Below are 25397 nucleotides of genomic sequence, written 5' to 3'. Positions count from 1 at the left end.
ATGTGAAACGATAAATATTTTTTTAACATTTGACAATCTGGTAGAGTAGAGAGGAAAAAGTTATAATTATGACTGAAATTTGCTCAAAGCGAATTGAATAAAAATTTGACAATCTGATCTCCATCTTCGGTGGAGTGGAGTGGCCATCTCTTATATGTTATTCCTTTATGCGAGTTGTTTTGTCTCTTTACCAAAATGTATTGTGCGTGAACAGTATACAGTGAGGTGGTACTTTTTACTCGATGAGTTTACCAACCAGATTGTCGAAAGGTGAAAAAGGGAGGTGGTATAAGTAATATTTTTTGTAATCCCCTCAGGCTTTTATGCGCACACATACATAGGTAAAATTAATAAATGTTATCTATATGCACTCACCACAATTGAGTGGATTTATATTATCTCAATAATGATTATATTAACTTGATCAAATTAATTTTGATTTAGTATTTGTTCGTGATAAGAATGTAATATTAAAAGTATACATATACGGTATACAGAGTGACCCAAGACTAATGAATGTATTTTCTTAAATATCTTCTTTCCGTACTCTAAAATACGCAATACGGGAACTTATGAAGGAACTATGAAACATGCGCATGCACGAGATTTAAAATTTCGTTTTTAGCAGATGATTTTACGGCATTGAGCAACCAACATGGCCGCTAACACATCGTCAATACGTTTAAATTACCACAGATAAAACTTTACGTAGCCAGTAGACGCTACGTGAGTCCAAGCTAAAACTTCACCTAGTCAGAAGGCATCAAATGAGCCCGAGCCAAAGCTTTACAATGTCAGAAGGATTCAGATGAGGTTTGGATATTTTAAGGAATTTTATGGTTTCAAATCGAATTTCATTAGTTGTTTGAGATTGCGATTTGAGATTTGACAAGGACGGTTTGAACTATTTGTGAGATCTGAAACTTCAATCTCAGAAAGTTGGTATTGACGTTAGCTTGCCAACTTTGGATGTAGAGACAGAAGAGTCTCATTGATTTGGTCTATTTCTATGGTGTGTGCACTACAGTGTGCTAGTTATATTTTTGTCTAGCCATATTTTTAATACTATATAATCTTCATTTATTACTCTACACTTTTCTGCCATAGGCTATAGAATACTGGAATAATGGAAATATCACTTATAGTAGTTATAATAATATAAGTATTACAATATTTAATGACCAAAACTTACAAGAATTCATAACACCAATAGATCCATGCACATACTACTGAAAATAAAGTCAATTAAATGTAATAACGGCGGGGACAAAAGTCGACTCGAACAACGCAGGATCAGTTGACCTTCTCTGTGCTTCGCAGATAAATAGTATAACAATTAAAATCATATTATGTACATTATGTGATTCACATTTTTCACATTTTTAGATTTAATTCCGCCATCTTGTAGAGGCAAGAAAATTTCTGTATGGCGATCTGAAAGTAATTTTAATACATGTTTCAATAAAGTCAGAAAAAATAAAATAACAACTTAATAAACACTTTTATTTATTTTTTTATAATTTTATTTTACATTCATTAATTGTTTTTTTCTAATAACGCCCTAGTTTTTTATTATCATGACAAGAAAATGCAAAGCTCTATCGATTTCGGGGTGCCCAAAAAAAACAAATACTGATAAAAATGCAGTTCCGTATTTAAGAAAATTAAAAGAAAAACATCATGAGGTAAAATTTACATTGCAGAGGGAAAAAATAATTTGACCCTCAATTTTTTTTTTAATCTATAGACTTCATGGCTATTTGTAACAGAGTAAAGTTCGTAGATTTTATAAATAACCTTGTATAGCGAGCTTTAAAGTTAGCACATTTTTTCTAGTTTAACAGTCATTTTTTCTGTTGTCGATAAATCGATACCGTGGTTCAACTGTGGATGACAGATGACAGAAAAAGAGATATTTGACCATCATCCGAGGTTTATGGATAAATAAAATATAAAATAAAATAAAATATTTTCATCTATGGAGGCTCTAAACATCCTCATTTAGAAATACACTGTGAAACTTTTACTGTCACTGGTAACAGCACCCGCTCCCACTAAACGTCAAACTGGGCTTAAAAAATTTAAAAGTCTAACCGTAGGTCTAAACAATCGCTCACCGCTATTACATTACTAAATTCCAATATGTCATTGATTATTCTGTGACTTTAGTATTCATGGTACGAATTAAAGATGGCGAAGTGGGTTTCATCGGAGACTGGAATTTTGAGGAAAAACAGAATTGAGGAAAACTTAGATGATCTTTTGGTATTCGGGTACGCATGTAAACTATTCCGAGACGACGAGAAGGCGCTGTACATTGATCAGGGCAAGCATCTTATTCCCTGGATGGGAGACGATGCTCTCAAAATTGATAGGTTAGTTTAAAGTTGCAGGTGATTTTTACAATAAAAACGTATTGGAGACATTCATAACTTGTTTTTATATTGTGCAGATTGTCCCGAGAGCAAACTATTGCTTCTCAAATTTGCATCAGAAAGTTCAAATCAGAACAATTAAATATTCAAAATTTTACAACAATTTCATTCTCATATTTTTAAAATAGGAAGGAGTACAAAAGCCACGTGCGAGCAATGCAATTGAATAGCACTTCCGTTTTTTCCAGAAGTGAGATGATCAACTTTCTTATTTCAAATGAAACAACCTGTCATGTCGTTTTTCTGCCGTGTTCGTGTTAGAGATTTATTGAAATTTTTGAAGCAAACTCCAAAACTATTTGAAATATCGAAAAAAGGTAAACAACATTTCAAACTTGCATTTATCCGTAGAATTCAAAAATGGTGATTGGTTTAAACTAAGAAAGTTCATCTTACTACTGGAAAAATCGGAAGTAAGTGGTATTCAATTATCAAATTGTCAAAATGTAACAGTACTATATTTCAACTTCATTTGATTTTCTAGTTTTACACCGGGTATATTATATCATAATGTTAATTAATTTCAAATATTTTAGATATGACTGTAGGGGGGCTTTGTCTGCTTTAAAACAGTATGAAGCAAGCAGAGAAGGCTATGACGCCACAAGGTGGCTCGGATTGAACGAATCTGAAAGGAAATTGGAAGAATTGTGTGATCAAGAAAGATATTATTCTCTTCAAATAAATGAAGAAGAAGAACAAATGTATAAAGGTTAGATTACACTTCTGTAATGATTAATAGTTTTTACCTGTTTAAAATTTCCCAGAGGAAGAAGCCAAAAGGCAAATGACAAATGCTTTTCAATATAGCTATGAAGTTGAAAATAAAAAAACCGAGGAAAAAGGAGAAAAGGATGGTATACCAACAGTTCCGGAATATAATGAAGATGAAGAGCCATATGTACCTTTACCTACATTAGATGTGCCTGTGGATATTAAAATTGTATGCTTATGCTTATGCCTGTCTTGCCTTTAACTGAACAAGATTTGTCTTTCAGCCAAAAACTATTAAGGAGTATGCCAGGATTGAAAAGACAGCACTCTTTGTTTGCCGACAGGGACCTCAGATGGAGATACTGATCAAGGCGAAGCAAGCCGATAATCCTCAATTCCGTTTTCTTACTCAAAACGACGACTTGTATAAATTTTACAGACATCTCCTGGCCGCATTCAAAAACGGAAGGTATTTGGCCCAGTATGAAACAAAAAATGGTGAGTACAAAGAAAACTTCGCAACTGCAGTGCACCGAAAATTACTTGTAGATCGACTTAAATCGGATGTTCCAAAAGAAGACAGTGAGCAGCACTACTTACACCCCAGTTTGTTATCAGCTAATGCCAAACCGGTAGGTGCAATGTGTACTACCCGAAATAGTTCGAATAACAGACAGTTTCTTATTGTAGTATTTTTTGTAATAGTGATAAGTGGCCGCTTAATGTCTGAGCTGTACAGTAAGCTGTACCGCACTTTAAGTAAATATAAATGGTTTGAAATTGAAATTTTGTTTTTCATTTCAATCGATTGTCATTTAATAACGTCTGCTTTTATGTTACAGGTACTTTTGTGTGAATTGCCAGTTGTGTTTATATTTTTTACAGCTAGGACTAGGAGGAGTCCCCAAGAGTTTTTGGGGGTTTTTGTTTACTTGTTGTTGAAATTTGTCAAGTTTTTGGCAAACTTTTTACAATCGGTGGTAAGGCTGCAGTTTAATCAATCAGTGCTGATCTGGTACTTGAAACGGGCGCACTCATTATTATTTTTTGGGATTATAATTTTGCGAAATGTTAATAATTTCCGCAAAATCAAGTAGACGATAGGGTTCTGTTGCGGTTTAGCCTCTGAGAGTGGGTTAATTGGGCTTCACAGTTTTTTACAAATTTGCTGAACTGAATCGAATGTTTTTTACACTTTGAGAATAATATAATTTAAACAAGAGATCTGCACCTGGATAGACAGATAATTTTCAGATAATATGCAGAGAATCAAGAAAAACGAGTATGTAATGTTCTTAAATAAGAATTTGATCATAAAATCATGCTGTTCTTCATTTTTTAAATCTGTCTTATCTCTGTATTTACTATTTTTGCTTTATTTTGTAATGTAAGAACGCCACCAGCATCTAGAAATTGTAAAATGAAGTTGATACTCAAGTTTACAACAATTTTCACATATTTCATTCCTTTTTCAAAAGTTTGTCTTTAATAAGCTGCATGGTTTTACCATATCCTGAAATTTTTTTTACTGTGAATTTCACAAATTTCACATATGAGTCGTACTGTGTATAATGTGTTCAAAATAAATATGTTTGGGGAAAAGAGTTGCACAGAATTAAGCTAGATTTTTTAATTTTAAATTTTTCATATATATACAGGATGTTTTGTTCACCTGGAGTGAATATGAGCTTTCTTATTGTAAATAGAATGTATATTATTGCATTTATATAATGTTGCCCGATTTGGGATTAAAAATTAAGATGACTGTATAAGGTTGTCTATTCTAGAAATTTATAGTTCCCGTAATAATAGAAACCTTCTCTTATTGTAATAATACTTTTATAATATAGCTGTTAAGTTAGTTAAATTAAATTAAGTTGGGACTAATATACACAACTTGTTTTGCAACATTTTAAGTTTTTTAATTTTATTTATTTATTTAACTTACAGCCCAAAATATCCACACGATTTATGACAATAGGAATACATCCAAAATTAAATGATTGTGGTAACTTTGTAAAAAAAACGATAAAATTTTTGTTAGAAACTCCAAACGTCATTTTTGACATAAAATTCAAAATGAAGTTCCCAGGGAATCCAAAAATGCAATAATATACAGGAACACCGTGTATATAGAAAATTAAAAATTAAAAAATCGAGAAGAACACTTGCAACTTTTCTATTTAACTTTTTTTATACTTTCTAAGTGAAGGGGGTAGGAAACCTTATTTCGCACAGTTTAGTTTAGTGGGTCACAAAAAAACGATTATTCTTTTTTTTTGTGGATCTGACACAAAAACTAGTTGCTAGTTACCTCTAGAAAAATAACTTTTTCTTATTTACTGATAAGTAATTATCGTGAAATTTTTTCAATTATTCTTATAGAAAATTTAATGCTCTATAAAAAAAGGTCTCTTGTAGTTTCTCGATTACTCGAATTATTTTGAAGATATTTGCATTGGAATTCCAATGTGTGCTTATTTTCATAGTTTTTAATCAATATTTTCGATATATTCATAAAATTGACGAGTTTTCACACCATTCATAAAAACTGAAGTTTAGTTTTATATAGTGACAGTTTACCATTTGCTTGGGAGTATATTTATTCCTAATCAATCATAATTGAATAGTTTTCAACGGGTCCATTTAAAATAGAACTCTTTTTCCACAAATTTTTTATTTTCATTTTTTTGTCTGGGGACTTAGTTTTAAAAAATTGGTAATTCTGTTATTCATTCATTTCTTGTTATGGTAAGGGCCGTCTGTGGATTTATATTGAACAAAAAGTTATTTTTCTTTAAATTCTTCAATCTTTCAAATGGTTCTATATATCAAAAAAGCATAAGAGACCGTCAAGATATGATTATTTATGTATCAGACTAAATCTAAAATGCAAAAGTATTATATATATATATATATATATATATATATGATGACACTATACTCCGGGATATCATCCGTTCGCTCGTTGAACTCCGACTGGAATCCTGCAAATCCTGCATCCGACTGGAATCCTGCAGACGTTTCGTCAAAATCTCACTTGGCATCTCAGATTTTGGCGAAACGTCTGCAGGATTCCAGTCGGATGCAGGATTTGCAGGATTCCAGTCGGAGTTCAACGAGCGAACGGATGATATCCCGGAGTATAGTGTCATCACATTTTTCCATCCGTGAATCAATACGTGAGAATATATATATATATATATATATATATATATATATATATATATATATATATATATATATATATATATATATATATATATATATATATAATCTTCTTATTAATATTAAGAGCTCACACGTGGTAAGTACTTTCTAGAGGTAACTAGCAACTAATTTTGGTGTGTTACGTAAAAAAAAAACCTTTTTTTTATCAGTTTAAATTTAGATCTTTTTTTTCTGTCTTCGTCATAAATTTCTTGAGTTTTGGATTTTTTTCCTGCTGCATTTTTCAAACGTAACTTAAAACTCGATTCAACTTCAAAATTCAAATTTTCAAAGCTGCCCACCGACAGGAGGAACACTCTGTGTGAGAAAATACCAGTGTTTGATCATTGGTTACCGTCATTGCCTTATCGTTAAACCGCCATTGTAACGCTAAACTATTGTCATGACAGGATTTGCAGTCGGATACAGCATCTGGCGGGACGCATGCCACCTCTATACCGACAGTACCGTACAAACCGTCTGCCAACTGCACTTACTCCCAGCTAGTATCAAGGATTCAGGGTGTGGGCGGTACCGGACAACCGGAACCTGCGCCCCACTCCAACGAGTACAACCTGCAGCTCACCTTAGAGCAGCAACAGTACTACCAGTACTACTATCTACAACAGTATTACGAGTATTGGCGGTCCGTGACGCAACAGGGAGAAAATGGCGGTAAGCTGAATATTTTTAGACCTTTATGCTTTTAATATAGAGGTTTCAGGCCATTACGCGGGTCTTCCGTTGGAATTCCATCAGCTGGATCCGAATATGCAGAACTATATCCATCAGATGGCGTACAGTCAGTACGCGCATCACTGCAGGCAACAGTTGCAAAAGGCGTCTGCGGGTAGTAACTCTTATGCGCAGATCGGTAAGTCATTTTTATTTAGTTTATTTTTATACAAAAAATAACAATTTATTAATAATTATTATTATTATTTAATAATAGTTTTTAATACTTTAATAAAGTTACCGGTATGTAAATTTGCATAATCAATTCTTAGACAGTATTCTAGAGTGTTCTACGTCGTTGCCTGCACCTTGAAGAATTATTTTGCACTCTTGTCACATTTATGAAATTTACATAACCTAAACTAGCCAGCAAGTAAAAAAAAATATTTCTACAGTAAAGGTCATATAGGCGGCAAATACTGCCCTTGCATATGTAAAATAACTTACCACTACTTACTATCGGTTGTGAGTTGCACCTTTTTTATAATTTTACATGTAAAAGAGTTACAGATATTTTGAATTTTATTTTTGCATTTCATTTATTCGATTGTATCACTTCTAATGTTGTCTTTAACTTTTTTCTGGACATTGGGATTTTTCAGTTCATTAGGTTAGGTTCATTAAAATATTTTACTGCGTAATACACGTAGCTTCTTTGTCCAATAGCCAATTTTTTTACCAGTGTTCATTTAATTTTGTATACATTCTTTTTTTAATTCACTATATTGAAACACTATAAAATTTACTACAAACTCTTGTTTGATACTCAGTGGTCTATCTGCATCTTGCTCCTTTACTCCAATAATTTTAAGAATAAGAGTCCTCCCCGGACAATGACTGCATACACAAGGAAAAGGCGATAATAAATTTGTAATAACTGCTTTCTTGTTAATATTTCATAGAGTCTATAAAAAACATATACTCAGTATTTGTGTTTTTTTTTTACTGTGTTAGCCACGTGAACATCCTATTTTATATTATAGTCATAAGTTATTGCTAGATGTACTACTGGTATACTTAAGTTTCCAAAAGAGACAAAAAGAAACTTGTCTCGGAATATATATTATATAGAGTTAATGACATGGCAGTTAAAAATTCGGGTTATGATTTTGCTTTCACTGATACTGCAGTATGCATATTCCTATTAGCGTGTCTCGCAAAACCAATAAATCATTTATATATAAGATGAATATTGGTCCAAGTATTGAGCCCTGAGGCACTTCAACGTTGTTTTTAACTTGCTGACTCTTAATAACATTCACCCTTACAATTTGGCGTCTAACTTTCAGATAATTTGCTATAAATTAATATACATCAATACTCGATCAATATCAATCATTTTGAACACTTGTCTAGCGTAATCAACTGTATCACAAGCTTTTGTGTAGTCTTAAAAAAGCACAACTGTTGATAGGCTAAATTGTCTTAAACCCAATATGTTGTGCTTATTAAGGGAGTCAATCAATCAGACGGCAGATGGCGAGGCAAGTGTGGCTTCTAAAAATAAAATGAGACTGTACTTTGGCATCTTAGCAGTAGTTTTCAAGCTAATACGATTATTTAGACCCTCCTGTTCTTAACTAAGACTTGCTTAGGTTGTATATTTTTAAATATGTCACCAGAGATCGTTCAATTGTTATACATTGAAATCCACTCGTTTTATAAATAAAACGTAACGTTAATCATAGCAACAACACTTATAAACAGTATTGTTGGTCAGTTTAATTAAAAAATTGCCTTTTTAAACGATCTCGGCGGAACAAATGGGCCTCTGGGTCTCTAAATAGATTATACGATACCACTTGTATAATATCCTGTATAAACATAATTTATAATTAATAGGTAAACTTTGACATACTGTATATTGAAAAACATAAGCTTTAAAAGGAACATCCGAATACTTTAAAGGATATATGTAACTTTCTCTATAGCGTTTTACTTCTTAATTCAGGTTCTTGTTAAGTGACTATATATTTCCCTATTATTAAATTTACTTAAATTTATTTATTGAATTAATTATTTATTATTTTTAAATTTATTAATCAACTCCATTAAAAAAAAAAGACAAATTACTACAACACTTTAATCATGAATGTCAGACAAGAATCTGAAAGCAACAGTAAAAAAAGTTAATCAAATATTTCTGTTCGTTTCTGTTTGCGTCAGTTTCCAATCTAAATAAAGACGGTCTGAATCATTTCTCAAACTCCGTACCCCATTTGCCTGCGGACACTAGTTCTCCGAAGCCTGACCAGCGACCGATTGAAGAGAAGGTGGAACAAGTCAGCGATGGCAAAGTGGACGGCGATAACACGCAAGTGAAAGGTAACCGTAAAAACGCATATAACTTCATATTAATCCAAGCGAATTAGTATTTGGGGCACTTGTAATTTCCACGAGATATTATATTAGCTATTAGTGGCCTTGTTACCTCAAAATTTTTGTCATAGTGGCTTCAGAAGTTCCTGTATCATCGGCAAAGGCAGGGCCTCTATATCTTTAGCAGCTATATAGTTGTCACTGATTTTTAAGAAAAGAAATATATGGTATTTTAGGGGTAATGTTTAACGAAATATATAATTAGTGCGAGTTCTTATTTACCCATGCTTTTGAATACATTAAAATATTGTTCTGTGGTGTATAGTTAGAAACCCCCTGCGATGTCCACCATTGGCAACGTTGAAATGAAAACAATGCTATCTCTGGTGATATCTTTTAGTCAATAATTTTGTTTCAAGAAAGTATCACTAGCTATTATTGAGCCAAAGCTACCCGCATTTATATGATGGGGTAGGTCAAGGTGTTACAGTTGGGGCTGCCACAGCGCTGGGATTTCTTGATTTGGATGACTAAAGATGTTGCGTTAGATGAAAGCAACTTCAATAAACTTCCTTTTCTTTGAATGGGTTTCCTTTTGTAGAATTCTGGCGTGTGTGCTCTGCGAGATCAGATCTATTTATTTCTCCAAGTTGGGTATGTTCCTTGGGTACTGCTATCCTTTCCGTGTTGTCTGTGATATTCTCTGGCTTTCTTCGCGTTATTAAACTTCGGAAAAATGCACAAGACGGGTTTGGCATTGTATTTTGTTGCAATTCTCCTGATCTTTTCGGAAATTACTTTAACATAGGGAATGGTTATTAGCTGGTTTTGGCTGGAATCTGATTTATGTGCTGCTTGGTATTGAGGCTAAGTAATGATATCTTCAATCAGTCTCTTTGAATAACCGTTTTGCATTGGATCTTCTTTAATTCATTCAACTTCGTCGTTACGTAGATCTTAGTTGTTGCAGATAGTCTTCGGCCATTGGTATATCTGAATATTGCTCGAATGTGTGGGTTTTCTGTACTCGGAGGTTGAATCCGATCTCGCGACCAAGAGGAATTTGTGAATTTTACAGACGGAGTGATCCAGAAAATGTTCTAACCGTTCCCAGTCTTTGTGTCCCATATTATGAAGGTGTCGTCGACATATCTCAACCAACCTTTACGATAGCTCCTTCCTTCATGTAAATATTTGCTACTACCGAAAAGTGCTGCGCAGAAATGGTCTTTAAATCGAAAATACGAATTTGAATTACGAATTCCTGCGGTGGTGTTGAATCTTCTTGAAGCTTGGTCCTAAAGTTTCTTGGACTCTCCTGAAGATTTAAAATATTACAATTCTGTTGATACAACATTTTTTGCAACCCTTGGTTAAAATAAAGGTCATTTTCCTAAGAAATCCCTATTCAAGTTTTGATAGTTTAGCCAGAAATTGAGTTTATGTTTTTTTTTTAATATAAAATTGTGTTTTAACGCTACTGATCCAGAGATTGTAACTAAAATTTAACCACAGACTAAGGAGATGATGCACTACTCAGTCAGTTTGACAAAAAACTTGACAACTGTGAACTTTTTAAATAGAAATATGAAAAACTAAAACAAACAAAAATGTCCAAGTTTGTTTATACAGTAATGCGCCAAAAAAAAATATTGTGAAGTCATAGCCAACTACATTTTTAAATGTTTCTTTGTTGTTTTGATGCCAGATCAAACGAGTATTTTAAGAGGAACATTATTAACTAAACTTTATGGACCAAATTAACGAATTCGTTTTAGTTAACTTTCCGTTTTATAGATCCATTTATTCAAATTTATTACCTTGTTTAGTTAGCCTATAAACTTTAATTATTTATTTTTGTTATTTGGTATTTTCTATTAAGCTAGATGATGAACCATTAAATGTTCCTTTAAATATGAATTCTGAAGTTTTATTAAATCTATTAAAGAGTCGATTTTTTTCAAAATTTCCACGTATTAATGGACAGCCTGTATTGTTAGGGTTTTATTCGCATATCTGAAGTATTATATCTTTAAAAGAAATAGTATCCTGTCTTTGCTAGTTAGAAAATACCTAATATTGCCAACAAGTGACCTAATGTGGTCAGCTTTAAATTTAACAAGAATTTATGCGGGTGTTTTCTTAAACCTCGAATATCTCAAAAAGTACGTAAAATTTAAGTATAAGATAAACTACAAACTGACCTTATTTTTTGTCCTAGAATTAATATCTGAATAAAAATATAGTTGAAAATCCTGAGATTTTATTAATTGAACTCGCCAAACCGGCACCACCTATTTGGGACACACTGTATAAGCCGAGGCGCATCTGCCAAACTAACTAAGTAGTGCATAATCTCCTTAGTCTGTGGTTAAATTTTCGTTGTAATTCCTGGATCAGTAGCGTCACAACACAATTTTATATGGGGCAATTAAAAACACATAAAGTCAATTTCTGCCTGAACTATTCAAAATTTGAATATGACCTTTATTTTAACCAAGGATTCCAAAAATTTCGAAATATATCACACGGTGTACGTAGGTCTATAGACTTTCTACGTCGATAATAATTTCCGTAATTTAAGGTTGTTGTCTTCTTTATTTCAACAAAGTGGTCAGTGTTCTTGACGAATGACTGCGATTTTCCTTTTAATGGGTTGATTATCTTCAACAGATGTCGAGAGCCAGCGCGAATTCCTGGAGCGGGTGGCATGTCAGGTTTGTGTATCTTTGACAAGACGTGTCGTGTGGTGTTTTCCATAAGATAATCTCCGTATTTACTATTTTTTTTTATAAATTCTTCTTTCCAATGACGGTGTCAGGTCTTTGGTTAGTAACCTAATACTTTGTCCATTTTGTCGTTAATAGTTTTGTCTTGTTTCAGTTCCTTTATTGCTTTTTGTTTTGTTCAAGGGTGGTGCGTGATAATGCGTGATATTTTTTTCAAAAAAAAAAACAGCTGTAGTTAACTACAATTTAAAAAAAACTAATAATATATATTTGTCAGATACCAGGTGGCAGTTTTTATGACGATCACCTCGATTCGACCATAAAACGTCTGACTTGTATGTTGCAGGTGAAAAATCTTTGTTATCATTGGCTGCCGCTTACGGTTCGAGCTCAGAGAGCGACTCTGAACATTCGGGTGAAGATGAGACGACCGAGACCGAAGACAACTCCAAATGCTACAAGTAGTCGCTCGTCGAATGCCGGAAAATTTGAAGTTCAAACGTCGATTTGCAGGTCCCCCGAAGGCGACGCGAAAATCGTGATAGATAAAATGGCCGATTACGTGTCGAAGAACGGCGAACAATTCGAGGACATCATCAGGGCCAAATCCGATCCGAGGTTCGAGTTTTTAAACGACGCGCACGAGTATAACGCTTACTATAGGGCGAAAGTTCGGGAGTCGAAGGGCGAGGAGTGCAGAAAAGATGGCGGCGGGAAGAAGTGCGCCAAGAACAAGAGGACCATAGGTAAAAATGACGTCGCTGGGCATGGCAAATTCGTAGCGCGTAGCGCGAGGCAGTTTTGTGTTTCAAAAAGAAGGCGCCTAGAGGGACGCATTGTTTTTCTATCTTGCTCCTGCGGACCACTATGGGACTTTCGCAAAATCGATGTAATTTTATTTTGCATACACGCTGTATAAAGCGTCGAAATTCAAAATCACGGCAAACTCTCACAAAAAAATTGTACAATGATATTATTCCAGGTATCTCGCGCACCCTGTGTGATAGACGAAACTTGAAACTCTCTCTCGACACAATTTACAGTACTGCCTAAACCAAATTATCTTATGTTTTATAGTTTTTCATTTACGGCTAGTAATTTTCCCACGAAAACGGTACTTTTTTGCTTTTTGCCCATAATCGACACACCCTGTACATAATTGAAAAAATTTTGGATATCTGGATCTCTCTCGTTTCCTGGCCCAGGAATTTTACCCATAGCTTAAATGGTTTTCGAGAAAATAAGTTTTTTCTGAAACCATACAGTGCGCCTTAATAATCAATGACTGAACCCGAGAATAGTGAATCTCATATGGATTTTTTGATAGACGAAAACCGCAAACACAAAAACTGTAGCTCTTGATGCGGCCTGTGACACTGTTTGAACCCATTAACCATATTTTTTACGATTTTTGATTTCCGTTTAATAATTTAATCTGGACAAGAACAATTTTCTGTGTCTTTTACATTTTGTCTATAATTGGAAAACCCTGTATATAATCGAAAAAATGCCTGAAATAAATGTTTTAGCACTGCATCTTCCGCGTCTGCTGGTTAAAGAATTTTGCCGATTGCGTGAACGGTTATGGAGAAAAGCATGTTTTCCTGGAAGGCAAAATAACCAAAAAAATATTTAATTTTGTTTAAAAAAATACTTGGTGAACTTTTATTGCACCCAATTTCTACTGTTTAAATGTGGGCAAGGGCTTTTACTGCTCTGCTAAATTTGAAGGCGACATCTGCAAATTTAGATTTCTTACACGGAATATCGAAAACACCCTTTACAATAGGTGAAACCCTTAAATACAAAAGTTTTAGCTGTCTATACTGGCTATATCGTCCTGTACAAGAAACTAATATCTGAAGCACAATCTTTTAGTTATAGCGAATATTCACTATTACGGGGACCCATTTTTCAGTTTTTTTGAATATGCGGCGCACCCTGTACATTCTTAAAAAATTATCAGGAATAACATTTTTCGGAGAGTCTTCACACTCAAGAACTTTTTCGGTTGCATAAACGGAAGTTTTTAAAATACTTCCCAACCCGCCAACCCCCCCAATTTCAATATGCTCTGTTAGGGGACCAAACGCTATTTGCCTGCCAAATTTGAAGTCGCTAGCCATTCGATTTCATCGATTTTTCGAAAGTATCAAGATTGCTTTCGAAAAATCGCGGTTTCTTGTGTTAGAGGCACGCATCGTGCTTCTGCGGACCGCTGTGGAACTTTCGCGCAAAATCGATGTAACTTAATTGCGCATGCACCCTGTATAAAGTGCTTTTCACATCTCGTCGAACTTCAGAGTTACGGCAAACTTTGATAAATATTAAAATTCGTATTACTAATTGCGATTTAAAATGATATTTTTCTATAATTTGTCGCTCACCCTGTATTATAGACGAAAACTGAAACTGTCTCTCGACACAGTTTACGATGCTGATCAAATTAATGTATCCCACCTCTAGAAGTTTTTCATTTATCGCCGTTAATTTATTCACAAAAACGAAAATTTCTAGGATTTTTTAGTTTTTTGCCCATAAACGACACACCCTGTATATAATTCAAACAAAGTTCGAAATGGAGGTTACGGCCTTGGATCTCCCACTGGTATATGAATTTTTCCAATAGAATAAATTGTTTTCGAGAAAATACGTAATAGTAAATGACGTCATCGCGTCTAAATTGATTTTTTCAAATATCTCGAAGATAAACAAAAACCGTAAATACAAAAATTGTAGCTGTCGATGTGGCCTACCATTTAGCGATATTTTTTACGAGTTTTGATTTATGACTCATAATTTACTCTGTAAAAGAACAATTGTCAGGATCTTTTTGATTTTTGTCCGTAATTGAAAAACCCTGTATATACTCAAAAAAATGCTTGAAATAAAGATTATCGCACTGGATCTTCGGCGTCTGCTGGTTAAAGAATTTTAACCATCGGATTAATAGTTTTAGAGGAAATAATTTTTTTCTGTAGCTGCAAATTTAGGGCACCTATTACGTTTTATAATATTGCACGGTATATCGTTAACCCCATGTACAATAGGTAAAAACCTTAAATACAAAAGTTTTGGATGTCGGCTGTTGGTGGGCTAAATCGTCGTGTAAAAGAAACTGATATCTGAAACACGGTTATAGCCAATTTTCAATAATAGTGGAACATATTTTTCAGTTTTTTTTTTAATTTGCGGCGCACTATATATATTTTCGAAAAATTGCCGGGAATAAAAGTTCATAAAGCCAAATCTTCTGCGTCTTCTCGTTAAAAAATTTTTTCGGTTACATAAATGGTTTTCGAGAAATGATCTTTTTCTTAGACACTTGCAAATGCGGTTTTTAATTTTTTGCAAAATGTTTAGGGGATTTTGTATAATATACAGGGTGTTCCAATAAAAAACATATAACTTTCATTTGTGAGTGGTTTCTGCAACACAAAGTGCATATAAAAATAGCTTACTATTTTTTGTATTGGACTTTTTTTTCCCAAACGTTAAACAAAAAGGTTAAAGTGACACTATAAATGATCCGGTACAAATACGTTTATTTAAAAAACTCTGGCGAAATTCCCCAACATGAGAACCGGCCTTTATTTAGTTGATGTTTAGTTTTCGCACACCAATTCTGCGTTCTTTTCGATTTTAGCTCCCGTGTGTTTCTCGATCAAAAAACCGAAAGACGAGCCGCCGAAGGAGATCAAAAGCGCGCTGCCGGTGGAAGAGAGCGACGACGAAACGTTAGAGAATGCCGAAAGTCTGCCGCCTGCGACCGTCAAATCGCCCCCCAAGTCGGAGCCGCTCGTCCCATCCCAACCGGTCGAAGATGCGAGAGAAATCCAAGAGATGGCGCCACCGAAGGGTAGCGAGAAAGAAGTCGCGAGACTCAACTGCCTCGATCCCGACGACCCAATCCTGGAAGTCATTAATTTGGATTCTTTGAAGGACGCCAAGAGGGGTAACTATAGAATTATAGTTCGCCGAACGATATACCGTTTTTTTATTTATAAACAAGTCTTACCGACAGACGCAACTGTCCAATAAAAAGGAAAACACAAAATGTCACAAAACAGAGATACTTTGTCGGTGGAATAGTTGAAATTATTTTTTACCAGCTAAATCTAATTAAGAACTAATTACGGCTTTTTATGACAGTATGTTAATACCGTCTTAAATGTCGTTTAAAGGCTTTAAAGCTCAGGGCAAATAGGTCAAGATCCGGAAACGCGTTCTCTACCCTATTATAAGTACGGGTACATCTGATAATTGGAGAGGTAGAAGAGTGGTTTAAGTGATATCTAGACAACTTTTGCCTGTTTCGAAGATTGTAGGGGTTACAATTAAAGTATATTTTTTCCAAAACGAAAGGAGATTCAATCAAATTGTTTCCAACTTTATAAAGAAATAGTAAATCAAAATTTCTACAATTTTCCAAAGACTAAAAACAATAGAAATGAAGGTTTTCACTATAACTCTCAGCCGTTAGATATATTTAAAATACATTGGATTCCAGACTGGCGTAGCATATTCCAACACGGGTCTGACAAGACTACAAAAAAGTATTATTAAAGATTTTTTATTATTAAACCCTTTAGTCACCCCTAGAAGACTGCATCTTAAAAAGAAACATTCCGAAACATTCAGTTTGTAATTACCAAGGTAGAGATCACTTTAATTTGCAATTGTGATAATTTTTACAGTGACATTTCTCAGGGTTAACAAATAATCTATTCTTCAAAATTTGACAAATCTATCTGCAACAATACTTAGTCTGGCGCCGAGTTTGAAATTTTTAGATCATCTGCGTACAAGGAGTAAGTACTATGTAAAAAGCAGTGACCAACATCATATAGGAAAATAGACGACATAATTTGTATGAAGGTCTAACCGCAGCCTTTGGATTTCTCTTTGTAAACCTCAATAAAGAGATTCGAAAGTCCATAATGACGTTAACGCTGATCCTCAGTACTTCGGTACTGCATAAAAATACTGAAAGCTGAAGGAGTTTCATCGGTGAAATTCCTCGAGTATTATTAATCCAAGCAGTGTTTATTATAAACATAAATAAAGGAGTAAATTTAGCTGTAAAACAACTGGACCCCGATTTCATCAACCGTCACAAATCAACCAATAGCAAACTGGGAAAACGTTCATTATGAATGGATTATCTACATAAGATTTTGTATTGCTTTTTTAGGAAAATATTTTAGAATCATTTTAAATTTGAAATCAGTTTAAGCTTTCTAATGTGTTTCTAATATAGGATATCAACCTATCTAATGGGTAAATTCAACTCTAATTCGAGCTACCTGGAGTAGGGACTGTCTTAGGAAGATTTATAAAAAACACGCTAATATGAATTAATGTAACAGTTTAATCAATTCCTACTCTTAAAATATAACATCTTGAATATGATCCTGGCATGTGGTAAATTCACTCCGAAGTGAAAACTATAAAAGGTTGTAAAACTTGGGGCGAACTTTACCAATGACAACTAATGACGTTATATCGAGTATCCCAGTAGGGTATTAGGGAAACGGACGATCTCGTGAATTTGAAGAAAACAGATTAATTAAGTATGAAGTAAATCGGCGATAAGAAAGTGCTGAAAATCATTTTAGATTTTCTGCTCTGCACACTCTTTGGAAGGTTGTGTTAGGGTGTATTTTGTGGTGGAACGCTTAATATCTCTAATGTGAGAATTATTAGAAGAAAGAGCACATGTTAGATGTTCTTAACTGAAAAGTTGTCTTGCTTCACTAATACGAATTATGTTACACCGTATAGGGACGAACAATTTTTTTCAAATAAATTGAAATATACTGGGCGTTATAGTTAACAATCGAAGTTATGTCGTTTTGATAGATATGGAACTATTCTGTAATTAGCAAAGGATAATAGATAAAAAAAATCCTATTGTATTGTATTTAAAAAAAATTCCCAAAATCAAGGTGTAGGTATGGTGCAAAAATAGACACTCCCTGTATACAGGGTGTCCAAAGTAATATATATTATTTATTATTTGTTTTAGAAAGTAATGTTAATAACAAAAGTTATAAGACTAAAAGAAACAATTTAAGATTGTTTTTAAATACACAAGTTGATTCATAAATACGTGGGAACCAAATTTATAGACTCCCTGTATACTATTGCACTAGTCTTAAATAATTTTATAATAAATCATCTAATGTGGAGTTCTTATGGTCTATACCGAGTGTTTTCGGATTTATGACCATTTTCATTCCAAATGCACTGTGTTTAACACTCTATATATATTCTTTTTACTGCGAATCGTTTATACAAGGTGAGAAATTAAAAAAATAATTTTCTTCACAAAATGAAACGTAACACCCTGTATATTATACTTCGGTTAATTAATTTTTTTTAATTTTATTAAGCATTATTGAGGTATACACATTTTTACGAACAAAACTCTATATATATTGTTTCATGGAACATCCTGTATTTTTAAGGAGAAGCCAAAAATGCCGACAATTACCGTTATGTTAGCATTGTTCCTTTATTTGGAGACTTTCGACGATGAAAGCCCTATTAAGGGTCTTGGGGGGTGTGGTCGAGGGCTTCGACTCAGAGCTGCGCAATGTCATAAGACTATACGATTTTTTCAACGTCTCTGACCGCGTTTAACATGATATTTTATTAAAAAAATAGAATACTAATTAGCAAATATTTTTAATAAGAAGACTGCAATCTCACATAAATTTGGAAAAGAATAAAATAACATATACTTAAAATGCACCTTGTACATTATAATTGAAATACAAATAATCATCAAAATAATAGTAATGCTGATTAATTAAAAATTGTCTGACTGTTTGTTTATACATTTCAAATGGTAAATTACGAATAGCATTTGGAAGTCCATTTAAAAACTTAACGGACCAATAATTTGGACCAGTTTGACACCTCTCTAAGCGGAATAGGTAATAACCACATTGTCACCACATCTGGTTTGATGGTCATGCAATTTTTCTTTATAAATAATATATTTTCTAAGATAAACAATGAGGGCAATGTAAGAATTTCCAAGTCTCGAATGGCATTTTTACAATCTTCCCGATAACCAAGTCCACTCAGTCTTTTCCTGTGCGATCCTGGAACTCTCCAACGTGTCTTCTAATAAATCCCCAAACAGACACAGTGGTGTCATCAGCAAAAAGTGTGCAAATCGGATGAAGGATCCACAAGGGGAAGGCCATTTAAATATATTAAAAATAATATGGAACCCAAAATTGAGCCTTGGGGCACCCATTGTTCACCTCACTCTTTGCTGATGTCACTTAATCACTTGGCATCTAATGCTAGGGTAAGGTTGCATGAAACTAAGACTGCTATTGGAAAAATTATAAGCCTCTAACTTGCACAGAAGAATTTCATGATCGACACAGTCGGAGGCTTTAGTGAGATCACAAAATAATACAGTGTTATATTGCCAATTTTGGAATGCATCTGTAATGTCTAAAACCAAGTTGAAAATGCCTGAAACAGTGTTTTTATTTCTTCTAAAACCAAACTGTTTATTATTAAAAATGTCATTAATTTCAAAATATTGACCTAATTTTTCAAAGAAACTTCCACAGGCTACTGTAGTACTTTTCATAAAACTTCTGGATTCCTCCTGCGTCGGGTTTTGTTGACTCGAACTAGCTAACGTTTCGCCAATCATCCTGTTGGCTTCTTCAGAGCTTAACTGAAACTGACTCGCATTTTATTCTGTACCTGCTTTTATATTCTTTGAGGGGGGCGGAGCGGAGAAGTTTCGGCGTAGGATCCCTCTTTACTAAAGTTCATATTCCTGAAACTCTCACCGCCATTTCCGGTATATTAAAATCGGAGAATCTGGAACCAAACCTTCTCGGTCAAATTTTTAAACAAACGTCGGGAACAACTATGGGTTCTCCACTATCACCAATCATCGCGAATATATTTATGGAAGCCTTTGAGAAGAAAGCTCTCGACACCTTCCATCTAAAACCAAAATTATGGAAACGCTGCGTCGATGATACTTTTGTTATTTAAACTCTAAGCAAACTAACATTCGATTTACCATTGAAATAGAAATGAATGAGAATGAACAGCCTCAAATTGTTAGATAATCTTATCAATAGAAAATCAGACCTAACATTGGGTCATTGTGTTTACAGAAAACCTACGTACACAAAGATACCTTAATGCATTCTCACATCATCATCCGGCCCAAAAACTTTCTTGTTTACGGAGCCATAAAACTATCTCAGCCCGAGTCATGGAACCCAGAATTAAAACACTTTACTTCTACTCTTCTCTCTAATAAGTATATAGCGTTCTATCACAAAATACACTTCACCACAACCTTCCAATAGCAATGGAACCAAAAGCAATCCCACACTTGCCATTGTTGTCCTTCCTTATATTTAAAACATCAATGACTACATATCAAAAGTTCTAAAGCAAAAAACGTCAAGACCAGATTTACCTTGTCCAAAATCTCTCAACATCCTCGATCCGTCAAAGACAAACAATCTTAGCCGCGACCTGTCACCCGAGACAGTGTTTATGTCCCTCATTTAGCTCCGCCCCCCTCAAACAATATATAAGCAGGTACAGTTTCAGTCAAGCTCTGAAGCTCTGAAACGTTAGCAAGTTCGAGCTAACAAAAACCTACGCAGGAGGAATCCAGAAGTTTTATAAAAAGTATTGAACTAATTGCTTAACTATACATTTCTTTGCAATTTTTGAAACAATTGCAAGTAGGTCGATAATTTCAAATATTAAAAACTGGTATTACTGGAGTTTTTTTTTAATGTCTGGAAAAGTGTTGGCTTGAATACTTAATTTATTGCGATGACGAAACTCGTAAAAGTTATTTCTGTGGCATGTTTTGTGTATATTTGAAAATAATTTTAAATTGTTTTTTTTTGTCACGTCTATAACTTTGGTATTGTACAAACTTTTTTTTGAACATTGGTGACTGAATAGCAATAAGCACGATCTCAAATGGACTTTAATTGCAGATTAACTTCACTCGCAGTTATTTATCTGTGATGAAACCATTTAGATCTACTATCGTTTGTAAAACGAAATTTCCTCGTTTTAGCCGAGGATAAGATCAAAGATAAGCTGGCGGCGGCGGCTCGCGAGAAAATGGCGAGCGTTGCGAGAGATAAAGCCCTGCAGCTCGAACGGAAACGGAAAGCGGCCGCGTTTTTGAGACTTAAATCGGGAGAGCCTCCCTCTGTCGAGTCAGTTAAGAAAGAATCCACCCCGATAAAGAAAAAGGACAACTCAGACCCGAGTTCAGACGACTGCGAGATCGTCGACGTAAGTTATCCCGAAACGGTTAGGAAGCAAAGGAGTTCATCGAAGGACAGAAGGAGGGAGAGGAAAAAGGATAAGGAAAAACGCGGGAGCCCGCGGGAAGATTACGAGAAAAATAAGAAGGAGAAAAAGAAGAAGACGCACAAAAGGAAACGCTCGAAGAGTAGGCACGAGTCGCGTGGCAAGAAGAAGTCCAAGAAGCACCACCGCAGAAGGTCGAGCAGTTCGGGCAGTACGTCGGACTCATGACACGTCAAGCACGATCCTACGAGAAGGTGATATATACATATTATTAGGTAATTTGTAAAAATGTTTTGTAAATATTTTAAGACTACGTGTTTAACTATTGAGTTATCGTTCAGTTTATCCCGCGCGTTATTTCATTATCAATTTAATGTACTGGGTTATTCATTATATTTTGACACCCACCAACACGGTTCATTTTGAAAGATAGAAAAAAAAGTGTAAATACAAAAGTTTAGATATTTTTGCCCTATTATCTTATGTAAATGTCAGAAAAAATAAACGACGAACGCGAGCTGTCAAAATGACAGCAACGGCTTTTTTTGTTAAGAGATCGCCCTATATATTATTAAGTAGATCTTCTTTAATTGATATTTCATCTTCATTTCAGTTTAAAAATAATTATCATTCGATTTCTGGACAATAGCCATATTGTTTTAAAATGTAAAAATGGTCGAGTCTGCCTTGACAGCAACCATATGTTTGCAAATGTTTTAACAACTTTTGACAACTAATCAAAACTAAAGATTTCCTGCGTAAGTTAAATAACTTAAAATATTTGTTGTTGTTGTTGTTTATGTTTTATGTTGTTGTTGTGGGTTATACAGAGGAAGGAAATTGCAAGAGTTAAAAGAGAATACCGACAAATATATCCGGGTAGAAGAGTTTCTTCAATATAATATAAAATATAATTAAACAATTTGAGGATCCAAATAGTGTCACACGAAAGACCAGGACAATAGAAAGTAATTTTGATGAAGACCTTAATATATTACTTTACTTTCAAGGTAAATTATTATACTGTCACAATGACAGCAACATTTTTTTTAAACGGAATGATTTCAAAAATGTGTAGTTTATTGACATTTTTATTTAGCCGTTTTTGATATATTTCAATTTACAAATGATCAAGTCTGCTTTGACATAAACCATATTCTCTATGTTTGCAATTGTTTTAACAATGTTGTACTTTTGACAACTAATCAAAACTAAAGATCTCCTGCGTAAGTTAAATAACTTAAAACATTTGTTGTTATTGTTTATGTTTTATGTTGTTGTTGTGGGTTGTACAGAGGAAGGAAATTGCAAGGGTTAAAAGAGAATATCCACAAATATATCCGGGTAGAAGAGTTCCTTCAATATATAAAGGGTGATTCAATAAGGGTTTCCACATTAAAATAATAAAAAAAACTCCGAAGATTATAAAAATATACAAACATTTTTATTTGCCAGATGATGTCATTCAAATGACCCCCGCGACTCATGTGGCATGACGTTATTCGTTTATTGAAATTTCCTATCACTTTTTGACACAATTCAGGTTCTATGCCGGCTATTTCGGGTCTAATTTTCTGTCTCAGCTCTGGAATAGTGATTGGTTTATTTCTATACCCTCTGCTTTTTAGATACCCGCAAAAAAAATCAGATCACATGAAACTTGCCACGCAGCAATTGCATCGTTTCTCTGGATGTGTGACAAGTGGTTCCATCGTGTTGGAACCACAAATCTTCAGAAAAATTCAAATATCATGTTTCGATAGCGAACACCATTAACCGTAGCAGCGTTCTCCGCATTATCCTCGAAAAAAAAAAGGGCCAATTATTCCTCCGCGTCAAAATGTGCACCAGTCACTTTTTGAACAATCTTTCTTGGATTTTCTAATCGCCAAATATGAGCATTGTGTTTGTTTACAAAGTCACCAACGTGAAAATGTGCCTAATCGCTAAAGACGATTTTCGTTGAAAAATGAACCCCTTGTTCTCGTATCCATTCTGCAAACACGCGGCGCTGTTGATGATCTCGAAGTTTCAACTCCTGAGTTATTTGGACTTTATATGGGTGTAGATGCAAGTCTTTTGTTAAAATTCGCTGTGTGGTTGAATACGTAAGGCGCACTTGCTGCGATCGATGACGAATTGATGTGTTTGGATCTTCGGCTACACTTTCACGAACAATGGTAATATTTTGATCTGACCGACCTATACGAGCACGTTGAGGGACTTTGAGGTTAGTTGCAGATCCAGTTTGATCAAATTTTTGAACCACATTCCAAATTGTCCTCTCAGAGCCCAAAATGCATTTTTTCTTGATCGACCATTTTCATAATTGCCTTGCACAATTTTTACACGTTGTTCAGTCGTATATTGCTCCATGACTAATTTTGTTTATGTTTTGAGGTTAGAAATCTCATATGATAATAAATTAATACAGTGGCTTTTCAAAAATATTTCAGATTGTAATGTGGAAACTTTTATTGAATCACCCGTTACAACTAAAAATGTAATTGAACAATTTGAGGCTCGAAATAGTGTACCACTGAATAGAAAGAAATTTTGCTGAAGACCTCAATATATTACTTTACTTTCAACGTAAATTATTATACTATTGCGACACTTGACATCATGACTGTCAAAATGACAGCAATGTACATTTTGACAGTTCGCGATCGTCGTTTGTTTTTTCTGACATTTGCAAAATTAACCCTGTAGATGGGTGTCAGAATAGAGTGAATAACCCCGAACATGGTGAATTAATGATAGAATAAAGTTCATTATCTTATGGCTTCCAAAAGTTATGAGAAAATGGTAAATATAACAATTATTTTCATCGCTGAACTCGAGGTCTCGGTAACAGTTGCTTGTACGAGGTCGCCGTCGGTATAGATATATTCAGCGTCGAAAAAAATCAAATTTTTCTGTTCTCTGCGACGGACCTCCGAGAAGCATTTGAAGGCTTGTAACGTTCGTACGGTTGGAACTACCGCATTAAATTTTCTTGTCATTACATTGTCTAGAATCACTGATTCCCATATTGCTGAAAGGAGAAAACTTGTTTGGTTATTTATGGGTTTCTATCGATTCTCGGATTTTTCATTGATAATAGAATGGATTACATGCAAGAATTTTGCCTTTATCGAATAAAATTTGGTGTTCGCTGCTGAGAAGTTTATTTGCATAATCTTAAGGCTCTTTCACGAGCCTAGTTGATATTTTTCTACCGATCTCTCCAATGTATTCTTTGTAAACTCCTGTTGCGTATCTCGATCTCATCGAAGGTGTTGAGATATTTTTGGACAAGTGGTAAAACTGGTTTTGTCGTTATATTTCTTAAGAACTTTTGATGCGGTCAGTGATGCTTTTTATACGTTAGGAAGGACAACAATGGCAAGTGTGTCGTTGCTATCGGACTCATTATCTTTGTAAGATTGTGGTGAAGTGTATTTTGTGATGGCACTCTTAATATCTAATATGGAAACTATTAGAGAGAAGGGACATTTCTTAGTTCTGGGTTTAGTGACTTGGATTAAGATAGTTGAAAACCAATGATCTTATCCCTGTCAACGATATGGGAATGCGTGGGAATGTACCTCCTTTAGCTCCGCCCCCTTCAAACAGTAGAATTTGTACCAGTTTCAGTTATGCTCTGAAGAAGGCAATAGGATAATTGCCGAAACGTCAACAACCAGAAGATTTGTAAGTGGTATGCTCCAAGCCTTTTTTAGAGATATTCCATATTCGAAAATCATTTTTCTTGCAGATATAGAACAAACAGCATTAAACAAAAGGGATTGGAGTTTTGTTACTTTAAAGTTTCAACTTAAACTATAGATTTTTTTTAACCGAGTTTTAAAATTTTATGGATTTTTTTTTGTTGGCCGTATTTTTTTCAAAAATTTTGAAGTTAATCAAATAGTCT

The 25397-nt window shown here is 34.2% G+C and overlaps 2 protein-coding genes across 4 annotated transcripts in view; one reads left to right on the top strand and one right to left on the bottom strand.

Annotated features, from left to right (window-relative positions):
* Window positions 1–1273, bottom strand: part of LOC132706705 (putative phosphoenolpyruvate synthase) — a 59583-nt gene extending 58310 nt beyond the window's left edge. Inside the window, exon 1 of the mRNA XM_060678185.1 lies at window positions 1193–1273. The gene's annotated coding sequence lies outside the window, so the exon portion shown is untranslated. The remainder of the gene's footprint in view (window positions 1–1192) is intronic.
* Window positions 684–25358, top strand: LOC132706706 (splicing factor, suppressor of white-apricot homolog). 3 transcript variants are annotated; one of them, XR_009619632.1, is made up of 15 exons: window positions 684–813; window positions 2170–2375; window positions 2972–3147; window positions 3203–3378; window positions 3434–3647; window positions 3699–3781; window positions 6770–7034; window positions 7084–7233; window positions 9261–9419; window positions 12489–12603; window positions 12656–12888; window positions 15789–16097; window positions 21237–21732; window positions 25112–25181; window positions 25239–25358. XR_009619632.1 is itself a non-coding variant. In XM_060678188.1 (13 exons), exons 2-13 carry the CDS (start codon window positions 2191–2193, stop codon window positions 21704–21706), a joined length of 2535 nt encoding a protein of 844 aa, XP_060534171.1. In that variant the 5' UTR covers window positions 684–813; window positions 2170–2190; the 3' UTR covers window positions 21707–21933. The 3 variants fall into 3 exon arrangements, 2 of the variants coding, with proteins under 2 accessions (XP_060534171.1, XP_060534172.1); XM_060678188.1 differs by lacking the exons at window positions 25112–25181; window positions 25239–25358 and having other exon boundaries at window positions 21237–21933; XM_060678189.1 differs by lacking the exons at window positions 684–813; window positions 25112–25181; window positions 25239–25358 and adding an exon at window positions 1260–1327 and having other exon boundaries at window positions 21237–21933.
* The last annotated feature ends 39 nt before the right edge of the window (window positions 25359–25397 follow it).

The sequence above is a fragment of the Cylas formicarius genome, unplaced genomic scaffold, assembly GCF_029955315.1.
Source record: "Cylas formicarius isolate icCylForm1 unplaced genomic scaffold, icCylForm1.1 PGA_scaffold_8__14_contigs__length_24414737, whole genome shotgun sequence".
Lineage (NCBI taxonomy): Eukaryota > Metazoa > Arthropoda > Insecta > Coleoptera > Brentidae > Cylas > Cylas formicarius.
The sequence above is the reverse complement of the archived record's forward strand: the minus strand, read 5'-3'. Positions and strand labels throughout refer to the sequence as shown.

What these genes read in the sequence shown, in the direction of transcription:
- LOC132706706 (XM_060678188.1), top strand. Translation starts at nt 2,191, where the DNA reads ATGGCGAAGTGGGTTTCATCGGAGACTGGAATTTTGAGGAAAAACAGA. An exon ending in GATGCTCTCAAAATTGATAG is followed by an intron (nt 2,376 to 2,971) that starts GTTAGTTTAAAG and finishes CAAATATTTTAG; the next exon opens with ATATGACTGTAGGGGGGCTT. An exon ending in TATCAGCTAATGCCAAACCG is followed by an intron (nt 3,782 to 6,769) that starts GTAGGTGCAATG and finishes TTGTCATGACAG; the next exon opens with GATTTGCAGTCGGATACAGC.